The 12,830-nt window shown below is 42.5% G+C and overlaps 3 protein-coding genes across 6 annotated transcripts in view; 2 read left to right on the top strand and 1 right to left on the bottom strand.

The window, feature by feature from the left end:
* The window catches only part of CPSF2 (cleavage and polyadenylation specific factor 2), a 30,686-nt gene extending 28,058 nt beyond the window's left edge, over window positions 1-2,628 (bottom strand). Inside the window, exon 1 of one of the 2 annotated variants that reach the window (XM_074956128.1) lies at window positions 2,494-2,628. The gene's annotated coding sequence lies outside the window, so the exon portion shown is untranslated. Of the gene's footprint in view, window positions 1-1,164; window positions 1,171-2,493 lie in introns of those variants that run through there. The other variant, XM_074956129.1, reaches the window with a different exon arrangement.
* Window positions 2,629-2,817: 189 nt separating this feature from the next.
* NDUFB1 (NADH:ubiquinone oxidoreductase subunit B1) lies at window positions 2,818-11,820 on the top strand. Of its 3 annotated transcripts, XM_074956138.1 has the most exons (4): window positions 2,847-2,944; window positions 3,303-3,367; window positions 6,899-7,043; window positions 11,728-11,820. In XM_074956138.1, exons 3-4 carry the CDS (start codon window positions 6,904-6,906, stop codon window positions 11,762-11,764), a joined length of 177 nt encoding a protein of 58 aa, XP_074812239.1. In that variant the 5' UTR covers window positions 2,847-2,944; window positions 3,303-3,367; window positions 6,899-6,903; the 3' UTR covers window positions 11,765-11,820. The 3 variants fall into 3 exon arrangements, with proteins under 3 accessions (XP_074812238.1, XP_074812239.1, XP_074812240.1); XM_074956137.1 differs by lacking the exon at window positions 3,303-3,367 and having other exon boundaries at window positions 2,818-2,944; XM_074956139.1 differs by lacking the exons at window positions 2,847-2,944; window positions 3,303-3,367 and adding an exon at window positions 3,077-3,265.
* The window catches only part of ATXN3 (ataxin 3), a 34,083-nt gene continuing 24,097 nt past the window's right edge, over window positions 2,845-12,830 (top strand). Inside the window, exon 1 of the mRNA XM_074956135.1 lies at window positions 2,845-2,944. The gene's annotated coding sequence lies outside the window, so the exon portion shown is untranslated. The remainder of the gene's footprint in view (window positions 2,945-12,830) is intronic.

The raw sequence follows: 12,830 nt of genomic DNA, 5'->3' as shown, positions 1-12,830 counted from the left end.
GTCTTACAAGAGCAACATTCCGATGCAGAAACTAAACAACTCAAACCACCAAAAAAGAAAATCAACCTTGTGCTGGTGGCATTTGACTCAGATAATGAAAATGAACATGCATCGGTCCGCACTGCTTTGGATGGTTATCAAGCAGAACCCGTCATCAGCATGGACACATGTTTCCTGGAATGGTGGTTGAAGCATGAAGGGACATATGAATCTTTAGTGAATCTGGCATGCAAATATCTTGCAAGGCTGGCTACCACAGTGCCATGAGAACACCTGTTCTCACTTTCAGGTGACATTGTAAACAAGAAGCGGGCAGCATTCTTTCCCTCAAATGTAAACAAACTTGTTTGTCTGAGTGATTGGCTGAACGAGAAATAGGACTGAGTGCACTTGTAGGCTCTAAAGTTTCACGCTGTTTTATTTTTGAATGCAGGTTTTTTTGTACATAATTCTATATTTGTAAGTTCAACTTTCATGATAAAGAGATTGCACTACAGTACTTGTATTAGGGGAATTGAAAAATACCATTTTTGTTTTCACCGTGCAAATATTTGTAATAAAAATAAATATAAAGTAAGCACTGTACACTTTGTATACGGTTATACTTGAAATCAATATATTTGAAAATGCAGAAAACATCCAAAAATATTTAAATAAACGGTATTCTATTATTGTTTAATTGCACCATTAATCGCAATTAATTTTTAAAAATTTTTTTTGTTCTTGTCAAATCCATGTTGACTGTTACTTATCACCTTATCTTCTAGGTACTGAAGTTAAGCTGACTGGTCTATATTCCCCATTTTTATAGACTGGCACTACATTTGCTCTCTGCCAGTCCTCTGGAATCTCTCCCATCTTCCATGATTTTTCAAAGATAATTTCTAATGGCTCAGATATTTCTTCAGTCAGCTCCTTGAGTATTTCAGGATGTATTTCATCAGGACCTCCTGACTCAAAGATATCTAACTTGTCTAAGAAACTTTTAACATGTTCTTTTCCTATTTTAGTCTCAGGTCCTACCTCATTTTCATTGACATTCACTATGTTAGATGTCCAAAACTACTAATCTTTTTGGTGAAAAATGAAAAATTTAGCACTTCTGCCATTTCCACATTTTCTGTTACTGTTTCCCCACCCCCGCCCATTGAGTAATGAGCCTACCTTGTCCTTGGTCTTCCTCTTGCTTCTAATCTATTTGTAGAATGTTTTCTTGTTACCTTTTATGTCTCAAGCTAGTTTAATCTCATTTTGTGCCTTGGCCTTTCTAATTGTTTCCCTATCTACTTGTGTTTTTAATAAATATTCATCCTTTTTACTTTGACCTAATTACCATTTTTATAGGACTCTTTTGATTTTCAGATCACTGAAGATTTTCTGGTTAGGCCAGGGTAGTCTCTTGCCATAGTTTCTATCTTTCCTATGCAAGATAGTTTGCTCTTGTGCCCTTAATAATGTCTCTTTAAAAAACTGCTAACTCTCTCAAACTGTTTTTCCTCTTAGACTTGCTTCCAATGGGATCTTACCTACCAATTCCCTGAGTTTGCTAATGTCTGCCTTCTTGAAATCCATTATTTTTATTATGCTGTTTTCCCTCCTACCAATTCCTTAGAAGCATGAACTCACCATTTCATAATGGTCACTACAATCGAGCAGTATTTTAAAATATAACTTTTAAGAAATACTAATGAAAACAGTGAGTCACACTTTGGCCTCCTTTTTCTGAAGATTGGGCATGTGTACTCTTGAGAAAAGAAAACAGAGGGGACCTGAAAATAGTCTTCAATTATGTCTTCAAGTGCTGTTACTAAGAGGATTATGCTCAACTGGTCTCCATGTCCACTTAAAGCAGGACTAGAAGTAAAGGGCTTAATCTGCAGCAAGAAAAAACACGGTTAGATATTAGAATTTTTTTTCTAACTCTAACGGTAGTTACATTCTCTTCCCAGGGAACTTGTACAACACCCATCTTTGGAGAAGTTTAAAAACAGGCTGGACAAATACCTGGCAGGGGTGGTCTAGGTTAACTTGCCATGGGGCTGAACTAGAGGACCTTACAGATCCCTTACAGCACGTGTCTATGATTCTGTGATTTCCAGAAGGCTAGAGGTCTCCCCTAAGGAGATGCAATGCTAGCAGGACACACTCACACAGATCTGGTGCATGGCTCCTTCGCTCACTGCCCCCTACCCCCAGCGGCCTCACTCTGAGGAGCACAGACTCTCACTCCCGCCTCTCTCTGGAGGTGCCCCCCTCGCTCGGGGGTCTCCTGTCCCCAGCTCGCCCCCCTCGCTCTCCCGCCATCCCGGGGGCAGGGAAGCGCCTCCCCCGCGCTCTCGCTGATGAGGGGGGCGCTGAGGTAAGCTCCCCAACCCAGACCAGTCCCCCGGGCCTCACGCGCTGGGACGGGCAGCCTCCTTGCTCGCCAGGGGCCAGGTCGCTGTATCAGGCTCTACCCGGGCACATGGGGGGAGGAGACACCCCAGCACCTACCTCACCACCAGCCCCACGCCGCTGCCCTCAGCCCCCTAAACTCAGTGGGGACAGCATAGGGGGAACCCCGGCCAGTCAGACCCCATGTCTTCCACAGCCGCCGCCATTTTGAACTGCGAGGGGGAGGCGAGGCTCAGGAGCCTGGCGTAGGAGAAAGCGAAAGGGAAATAGACTGTACCATTGGCAGCCCAGGGGAGTATGGATCGGGACACTCGGGCCTTGAGGCCTCGCACCCGCATTAGTTACGGGAGCCGAGCCATAGAGACTCACAAGGGCGGCGGGGTGGAACTTTGAAATAGTTTCAACCGGCCCGGGGGCAAGCTAATCCCCCCTCTCCGCAGCTAATGGTCTGTGCCGGCAGGCTGGTGGTTTGTCCAATAGCAGCTGCTTGACTGGTCCTAGTTGTCCTTGGGCTCGGCGCGGGCGGCGGCAGGTCTAGGCCCAGCAGCAGGTGAGCGGGACCTGTGGGCGAGGAGGCCCCGGGGGCTACACGTTTGTCCACTGCTAGTCGCTGGCTGGGAACACGGCTCCATCGCGGGGGGGCTGGGGCGGTGGCAGTGGCTGTTAGTGCGGCGTGGGGCTACTTCAGTAATACTTCAGGGCCCGCGTGGAGTGGCTCTCGTCCTCCGATCGTGTGGTAGGGATTCCGTAATGCTAGTGGCAGCAGCCGGGGCCCCGTGTTAGGTGCTGTACAAGCTCAGTGGCGGACGCGGCCCCTCCCGTGGAGGGCTTACGAGCACCGCACAAACCGTCTTCAGAGCTCAGCGTGTGGGTAGGTGTGTTTATAATCTTCAAACGCATCCCTGCAGGGTGAGGCTTGAGCCAGGGGTGTCTGGGCTTGTGGGCAGACCAGGAGACTGCACTCCGTTCAGACGTGAGTTTTATGTCCCTAAATACATTCAATGTAGTACTCAAAAAGCGTTTGGTTTTTCTGTTGCTTTTAAGGTACCTGGTTAATATTTCTTGGTTTTTATTGTTTGGAGTTTGTATGTAGGCAAGGTCTAGTTCAGCCATTTTAAGCTCATTGTTGGGCCGCAGCTTCCTCAGCTTTCCTCCCTTGTCATTCTAAAAAACAACTAGCATCTGGAAAAGTTTGGCCAATGTGATTGGAAAGGGCATTAGAGAGTTTATGAAGTCTGATATTACCATTAATATATAACTTCTTTTTCTAGCTTGTTGCTACTGAAATACTAACCGAGTGGTAGTCATAGTATTATAGAAATGTAGGGATGGAAGGGACCTCGAGGTTATAGTCCATCCCCCTGCACTGAGGATCATCTTTGACACATGTTTGTCAAACCTGTTCTTGATAACCCCCACCACCTCCTTTAGTAATCTGTTTCAGTGCTTAACTATCCCTATAGTTAGAAAGGTTTTCCTCTCTAACGTAAATCTTCCTTGCTGTAAATTAAGATGATTGCTTCTTGTTCTACCCTCGATGGATACGAAGAATAATTGATCACCCTCCTCTTTACAATAGTCTTTTATATACTGTATATTTGAAGAGTGTTATCATGTTCCCTCTCAGCCTTCTCAACTCTAGACTAAATGGGCTAGATTCACAAAAGGACTTAGGCATCCAGCTGCCACTTTAGGCCCCTAAATCCCAGAATCAGGCCTCATCACAAAAACCCTCACTCAGCTGCCCCTAAATCTTCTAGGCACCAAAGTTGCTCAGCACCTAAATTTGTGCAGTAAAAGTTCCTTAGGTACTTAAGTTTCTGCCTCTGTGCATGCATATTGTAGACCCATGGCAAGCACCTGGACACCTAAGCTCCAGAGTGATGCACAAACCAGGAAAAATTAGGCAGAGGAACACTTAACTTCCTTGTGGAGCTTTATTTGGTAAGTGTTCAGACCTCACCTGCCAGATTGGGCCTAATAGACCAGTTCACACAATGGCCAGAGACAGGGAGGAGCTCTCATAATTTTTAGCCTGGTGGTTAGGTTACTCATCAGTAAGGTGGGAGACCACTGGTTCAACTCCCCCCTCTGCCTGAAGGGGAGAAGGAATGTGAACAGGGATCTGGCACATCTCCGTTGAGCTTCCTACCTACTGGAGTATGGGATATTCTGTTGTGGGGCTCCTTCAGTCTCCCTGATGGAAGCTGTTCCACTGTGTATGAATAAATAAGTCATTGAAGCAAGGGGACAGGAGCATGGCTCTTCTACCTCTGTGGTGAGTGCTCTAACTACCGGACTACAGAGTCATACTCACACATGCACTTTCTATCTTTTCTCTCCCGGCCCTCTTTCTGACCTCCCCCCAATGTTGAAACTGTCGCACTGTGGATAAATAATGAAAGAATCATTTGACCAGAGAGAGCAAGCATGGGAATGACTTTGTGGCCTTTTGGTTAGAGTATTCACCTGCGAGGAGGGAGACCCAGAATCCAGTTCCCCTGCTCCAATGACTGTTTAAAATATTTAGCCACAGTGGAACAGCTTCAACAGGAAAGATTGAGAGAGCCTCGGATTAGAATATCTCAGAGCCCAGTGGCTAGGCACTCAATTAAGAGATGTCAGATCCCTGTTCAATTCACATATTTTCCTCAAGTGGAGTGGGGACTTCAACTTGGGGTCTCCACATCCCAGGCCAATACCTGACCACTGGGCTAAAAGTTAAGAGGGAGCTTCTCCTCTCATAGCCCTCTGTCTTCTCCCTTCATTCCGTCCCTTGCACCGCTGCCCCCTTCCCCCCCACCATCTTCTTGCAAAAGTGGTAGAGATACCTATCTCCAAGACAGCGTTTGCAACTGAGAATCCCAATCAGAGGGAGACACCTCCCTGCAGTCCAGACATAGGTGCCTAGCTCTGACAGAGGGGTATGCCTTAGCACACACCCCTGGTTCAGTGCTTCCCCTTGACTATCTTAGCAAAAGAACGTCCTGGCATGCTGCCTTTTGTGAATCCCATTCTTAGGCATCTATCTGTGCTCTTTCATTGTATAGGGAGCCTAGGTGCCAAACCTCGGTTTTGTGAATGCTGTTGATTTTCTAGGTACCTAAATTTCTTTGTTAATCTAGCCTAGCATGCCCAGTTCTTTCAATTTTTTCTCATAGCTCATATTTCCCAAACCTCTTACCATTTTTTGTTGCTGTCCTCTGGATTCTCTCCAATTTGTTCACATCCTTCTTTAACTGTGATGCTCAAAATTGAACACAGTATTTCTAGCTGAGGCCTCACCAGAGCCAGGTAGAGCAGAACAATTACCTCCCATGTCTTTCACCCCTGTTAATATATACCAGAGTGACAGTTGCCTTTTTCACAACAGCATCATATTGTTGACTCATATTCAATTTGTGATCTACTAAAACCCCCAGATCCTCTTCTGCAGTACTGCTGCCTTGCCATTTATTCCTCATTTTGTATTTGTGCATGATTTTTCTTTCTGAAGTGTAGGTTGGCGGTTGTCTTTATTTAATTTCATCTTACTGATTTCAGACCAAGTCTCCGAAGTATCAAGGTCATCTGAATTCCAATCCTGTCCTTCAAAGTGCTTGGTGTCATATGCAAATTTTATAAGAATACTCTCCGCTCAATCATTCAAGTCATTAATGAAAATATTGAATAATACCAAACCAGTGACCGATCCCTTCAGGTCCCCATCTGATAGGTCTTCCCAGTTTGACAGTGGACCGTTGATAACTACTCTTTGAGGTTTCAGAGTAGCAGCTGTGTTAGTCTATATCCGCAAAAAGAAAAGGAGGACTTGTGGCACCTTAGAGACTAACAAATTTATTTGAGCATAAGCTTTCGTGAGCTACAGCTCACTTCATCAGATACATGCAGCATCCGATGAAGTGAGCTGTAGCTCACGAAAGCGTATGCTCAAATAAATTTGTTAGTCTCTAAGGTGCCACAAGTACTCCTTTTTCTTTTTACTCTTTGAGGATGGTTTTGCAACCAGTTGTGCACCACTGTACAGTAATTGCATCTAGATTTTGTAGATGAATACTATGAAAATTCCTGCTTTATAAATGTTTGTTGAGAACAAGTATTATATTTTACAGCAAGGCAGACACCTCATAAATGGTGCATTATTAGGATGATTTTTAGTGAGGGAATTTTGCCATAATTTTAAATGCAAATACTCAATCTATGATCACCTTAAAATAGTTTATTAATTGGGTTGCATTCCTGTTCCCATAGGGCAAAATTCTACTGTCAGTACTACAAATTTAATCTAGATTCCAGTATCTGGCTGTTCCTAGGAATTCCATGTGGACCTGAGAGCAGCATTTTCCTCTAGTTAAAATATGTGCTGACCTTCAGATGTTCATGATTGCATAGAGAAAATTCCATTATAGGAGGTTGTATGTACTAGATATATGCAGTGGTTTCTATGTTCAGATTTTTGTCTCCTCTTCCCCCCGCCCCATGGTTGCTGTTTTTTTCGTTCTAGCAATCATGGTGAATTTTGTCCAAGCTGTGCGTGAATACTGGGTCCATATTTTGTGTCCCATGGGATTTGTTATTGGATGCTATCTGGACAGAAGGAATGATGAAAAGCTATCAGCTTTCAGAAACAAGAGCATGTTATTTAAAAGGTTAGTTTATGACACAACTTTTTAAACAAAATAATCTGTCTGAAAGGCCTAATCCTGCTCCCATTGAAGTGATGTGAGTTTTGATATTGACTTCAAAGGATGCAGGATTTTGCCCTGTAGGTCCTGTCCTGCAAAATGTTGAGCACTTCCAAGTGAGGTGATTAGTGTTCTCAATTCCCAGATTAGATGAAGTTAAGAAATCTTGCAATCCTTCCCCAAGTGAATGTCATAAGAATGGCTATACTGGGTCAGACCAATGGTCCGTCTAGCCCAGTATCCTGTCTTCCGACAGTAGTTGCTGCCATATGGTTCAGAGGGAATGAACAGAACAGGGCAATGATCAAGTGATCCATCCCCTGTTTTCCAGTCCCAGCTTCTGGCAGTCAGTTGTTTAGGGACACCCAAAGCATGGGGTTGAATCCCTGACCATCTTGGCAAATAGCTATTGATGGACCTACCCTTCCATGAACTTATCTAATTCTTTTCTGAACTCAGTTATACTTGTGGCCTTCACAACGTCTTCTATCAAAGAGTTCCACAGGGCGACTGTTCACTGTGTGAAGAAATACTTCCTTATGCTTGTTTTAAACCTGCTGCCTATTAATTTCATTGGGTGACCTATGGTTCTTGTGTTATGTCAAGGCATAAATAACACTTCCTTATTCACTTTCTCCACGCCATTAATCATTTTATGTAGATCTCTATCGTCTCTCCCTTTAGTTGTCTCTTTTGTACGCTTAACAATCGGTCTTTTTCATCTCCTTGTATGAAAGCTGTTCCATACCCTTAATGACTTTTGTTGCCCTTTTCTATACCTTCTCCAATTCTAATGTATCTTTTTTGAGATGGGGAACCAGAACTACACTTAGTATTTGCGGTGTGAGCATACCATGGATTTGTATAGTGGTATTATGATATTTTCTGTCTTATTATCTATCCCTTTTCTAATGGTTCCTAACATTCTGTAAGCTTTTTTTGACCGCTGCTGCACATTGAGCCAATGTTTTCAGAGTAGTATCCACAATGATTCCAAGATCTCCTTTAGTGGTAACAACTAATTTAGACCCCATCATTTTGTATGTATAGTTGGGCTTACATTTTCCAAAGTGCATTACTTTGCAGTAGAGCTGTCAAGCGATTAAAAAAATTAATAGTGTGATTTATCGCACTGTTAAACAATAATAGAATACCATTTAAATAGTTTTGGATGTTTTCTACGTTTTCAAATATGTTTATTTCAATTACAACACAGAATACAAAGTATACAGTGCTCACTTTATATTTATTTATTTTTGATTACAAGTATTTGCACTGTAAAAAACAAGAAATAGTATTTTTCAGTTCACTTAATACAAGTACTGTGTGCAATCTCTTTTTCATGAAAGTTGAATTTACAAATGCAGAATTATGTAAAAAAAAAAAAACAAAAAAAAAAACCCTGCATTCAAAAATAAAACAATGTAAAATTTTTGAGCCTGCAAGTGCACTCAGTCCTACTTCTTGTTCAGCCAATTGCTCAGGCAAACAAAATTGCTTACATTTCCAGGAGATAATGCTGCCCACTTCTTGTTTACAATGTCACCTGAAAGTGATAACAGGCGTTCGCATGGCACTTTTGTAGCAGGCATTGCAAGGTATTTACGTGCCAGATGCACTAAAGATTCATATGTCCCTTCGCGCTTCAACCACCATTCCCTCTCATAGTTTGGAAGGGTCGAGTGCTGTAGCTATCTTTAGAAATGTCACATTGGTACCTTGTTTGCGTTTTGTCATATCTGCTGTGAAAGTGTTCTTAAAATGAACAACATGTGCTGGGCACAAGTGCCAATTTTCACACAGTAAATAAGCACCCTGAATTTCACAATAAGCCAAAAATCAAGCTAATCCCATTTCAAAACAAGGCCAAAACAAGCCAATCCCTAAGAACCCCAACACTCTGTGACTAGATCCCCATGGCGTGCAGTCTGCGACTCTGGTAGGCCCGCTGTACACCCCTGACTCTCTCTTCCTCTCCTTGCTCCGCTCCGCCCCTGCTTGCCAGGAGCCAATCAAAAAAAAAAAAAAAAAAAAAGCAACAAGCTGCAACAGGCTACAGGCCCAACAAGCTACTAGCCAAAAAGCAACTCACAAGCCAATTAAGCCAAAAACAAGCCCAATATCTGCGGTTTTTTCGCGGGTTTGGCATGTTTGGTGCTGGGTCATCATCTAAGACTCCTATAACATCAAATATATGGCACAATGTGGGTAAAACAGCAGGGGACATACCATTCTCCCCCAAGGTCAGTCACAAATTTAATTAACATATTATTTTTTTTATGAGCGTCATCAGCATGGAAGCATGTCCTGGGGAATGGTGGCCGAAGCATGAAGGGGCATACAAATGTTTGGCATATCTGGCATGTAAATATCTTGCATACTGGCTACAAAAGTGCCATGCAAATGCCTGTTCTCACTTTCTGGTGACATTATAAATAAGAAGAGAGCAGCATTATCTCCCGTAAATGTAAACAAACTTGTCTGTCTTAATGATTGGCTGAACAAGAAGTAGGACTGAGTGGACCTGTAGGCTCTGAAGTTTTATATTGCTTTGTTTTTGAGTGCAGTTACATAACAAAAAACCTACATTTGTAAGTTGCACTTTCATGACAGCGATTGTACTAGAGTACTTTTATGAGGTGAATTGAAAAATACTATTTCTTTTATCATTTTTACGGTGCAAATATTTGTAATAAACAATAATATACACTTGATTTTAATTACAACACAGAATACAATATATATGAAAATGTAAAAAAACATCCAAAATATTTAATAAATTTCAATTGGTAGTCTATTGTTTAATAGTGCGATTAAAACGGCTATAATTAATTTTTTAATCGTGATTAATTTTTTTGGATTAATTGTGTGAATTAACCACGATTATTCGACAGCCCTACTTTACAGTTATGAATACTGAATTTCATCTGCATTTTGTTGCCCAGTGATAGAAATCCATTTGTCACTGTTAGATAAGTCCAAAGCTGACTGCAATCTTGACTAATTTTGTATCATCTGCAAATTTTGCCATCTCACTGTTAACCCCCTTTTCCAGATAACTTATGAATATGGTGAACAGCACAGGTCCCGGTCTATGTTCCCTGTAAGCTGTCCGGCTGTGCAATAGGCTCTCAGGAGCTGCCGGGGAGAGGAGCTGTCACCCGGCCCTGCTGTGGAGAGGAGCCCCGCCCCTGGCCCCACCAGAGCTGCCGGGGAGAGGAGCCCTGAGCTGCTGTGGCGAGAGAGGGCTGGGGGGAGTCTGCCCCAGCCCTGAGCCCCCTCCCACACCTTGAGCCCCTCCTCCCCACCCCTACCCCAGAGCTTTTACCCCTAGCCGGAGCCCTCACCCTCTGCCCCAACCCTCAGCCCCCTCCTGCACTCCTCATCCCCAGCTCCTTCCCAGAGCCCACACCCCTAGTGAGATCCCTCATCCCCACCACACTCCAACCCTCTGCCATAGCCCTGAGCCCCCTCTCACTCCCCAGCCCCACCCCAGAGCCCGCACTCCCAGCCCAAGCCCACACCCCCCCAACCCTCTGCCCCATCCCTGACCCCCCTCCCAAACTCTAAATCCCTTGGCCCCACCCCCACCACATGAATTTTGTTAGCACTAATATGAAGGTGATGTCACACATCATTACCATATTGGTGAACATAACAAAATTTGTTCCACACATGGACATAAAAAATTAGAGGAAACACTGGTCCCAGTACAGATCATACCCTTTGATTTCTATCTTTTACTCAGTTACTGATCCATGAGAGAACCTTCCCTTTATCCCATGACTGCTGACTTTGCTTAAGAGCCTTTGGTTTGGGACCTTGTCCAAGGCTTTCTTAAAGTCCAAGTACTATATATCAACTGGATCACCCTTGTCCATGTGCCTGTTGACATCCTCAAAGAATTCTAACAGATTTGTGAGGCATGATTTCCTTTTACAAAAGCCATGTTGACTCTTTCCCAATAATTCTGTTCTTTAGTATAGTTTCAACCAATCTGTCTGGTACTGAAGTCCCATTGACTTCATTGGGAACAGCACATACATGAGGGATTGGCTCCTAAATCCATTTGTTTTCATACTAAAAGGGGCAGGGACTGCTGAAGATGCATCTTGTTCAGTTGCTTTCTAGCAACTCTTCTAACCATTTTATGGGTGTCTTTGTCATGTTCCTAAACTCTACTTCAAGTCCTCATTAGCCACACATGATATCTAAGGCCACAATTGTCCAATGAGCTCCAGTCCAATGTGAGTGGATCCTGCCATGAAGCCCCATTTTAGTCAATGGAGATCTGCTGCTGCAGGGTCTTCTCCACAGCGCTCATTGGGGTGGGGGGGGAGGCTAATGTGAAAGGGAGTCCAGAGTATAATAAAGAAAGTACACAGAAAAAAGTGATCCTAACCCTTAAGAAGAGGGGAAGACCAGTTGTTCAAATGATACAGTTTCTGATTAACAGTTATAAGGAAAGTCAAGGATATTAATTATTCTTAAAAGTTAAAATAGAAATCAAGATCTGTTACAAAATACCTCATAATTAAGCTAGTGAAACACTAACTTAAATCTATGAACAGTAATGTAGATTACCGTCTGCAAAAGTCCTGTGTACTACCTAATTTTACTATCCTAATTTTTTTTCCCCTCCACACAGGGAATTGAAACCCGGTGAAGAAGTTACCTGGAAATAAAGGCTGTCCGTGAAATGGGAAATTCTTCCATGTAATTAAATTAATGTGTATAACAAGTGGATGATGTCTTTGTTACTGTGTCATCCGTGGAACGGGAACCATGTTTTTACACTTGATATACTTCATTCCTAGTATTAAAAAAATATAAAGCCACTAAAAAGTGTAGTTTAGCTCTGCCAATTTAATTCCCTGTTCTCCATTTCCATTTTGAAGGACAATTTAATCATATGACTAATAAATATCCTGTTCAGAAATGTTTTTTCTAAAAAGTCTTGTTCCTAAGGAAAAAATTTACACAGTAAACAGAAAAACTATGTAAAAGGCACTCATATTTAAAACTAGGGCTGTCAAGCAATTTAAAAAATTAATCACGATTATTCGCATTGTTAAACAACAATAGAATACCATTTATTTTAAGTATTTTTGGATGTTTACTACATTTTCAAATATATTAATTTCAGTTACAACACAGAATACAAAGTGTACAATGCTCACTTTATATTTACCTTTTATTACAAATAAAAAGACCTTCCCAGACCTTTTATGATTATGATGTGGTGTAAAGGTGCTTAAAACACAGCCTTGAATTCAGTCATGGAGTTTCACTGATTTTTCTCGCAGTGGTTGCTCTCCTGCAGAACATGAAAGGGTCTTTCATAAATCTTTCCATAAATCTGCATATTGATTCAATACCACCCAGACTGGCTGCTATGAAAAGCCTATGGTTTCTCCAACTGCTGCTGTTCCACAGTTCTCACTGGGTTTCAGTGAGTTTTGGTATCAGTATTAACTTACACCACTATCCTTGTGGTGTTGAATTTAGAATGATGTTATAGAGAGCACTGCAGGTGAGACTTTTTAGTCATTATGAAGTGGAGTCAGTACTTCCCACTTCTGTTTCTCCTCCTAAATGATGACAGAGCAGGAATAGGACAGTAATCAGAATGTATTACCTCCCAGAAAGCCCATAATTTACCACAGATGAAGTTGTAGACTACTGGGACAGCTCAGCTGGAAAGAGGAAAACTCCAAATTTAAGCACCTAATGTTGGGGCATGCTCCTTTG

Source organism: Natator depressus, chromosome 6 (genome assembly GCF_965152275.1).
Source record: "Natator depressus isolate rNatDep1 chromosome 6, rNatDep2.hap1, whole genome shotgun sequence".
Classification (NCBI taxonomy): Eukaryota; Metazoa; Chordata; order Testudines; family Cheloniidae; genus Natator; species Natator depressus.
The sequence above is the reverse complement of the archived record's forward strand: the minus strand, read 5'-3'. Positions and strand labels throughout refer to the sequence as shown.

Excerpts from the sequence above, each read along its gene's own strand:
- NDUFB1 (XM_074956137.1), top strand. The coding sequence starts at position 6,904 with ATGGTGAATTTTGTCCAAGCTGTGCGTGAATACTGGGTCCATATTTTG. Across the intron at positions 7,044-11,727 it reads AAGAGCATGTTATTTAAAAG|GGAATTGAAACCCGGTGAAG; the intron begins GTTAGTTTATGA and ends CCCTCCACACAG.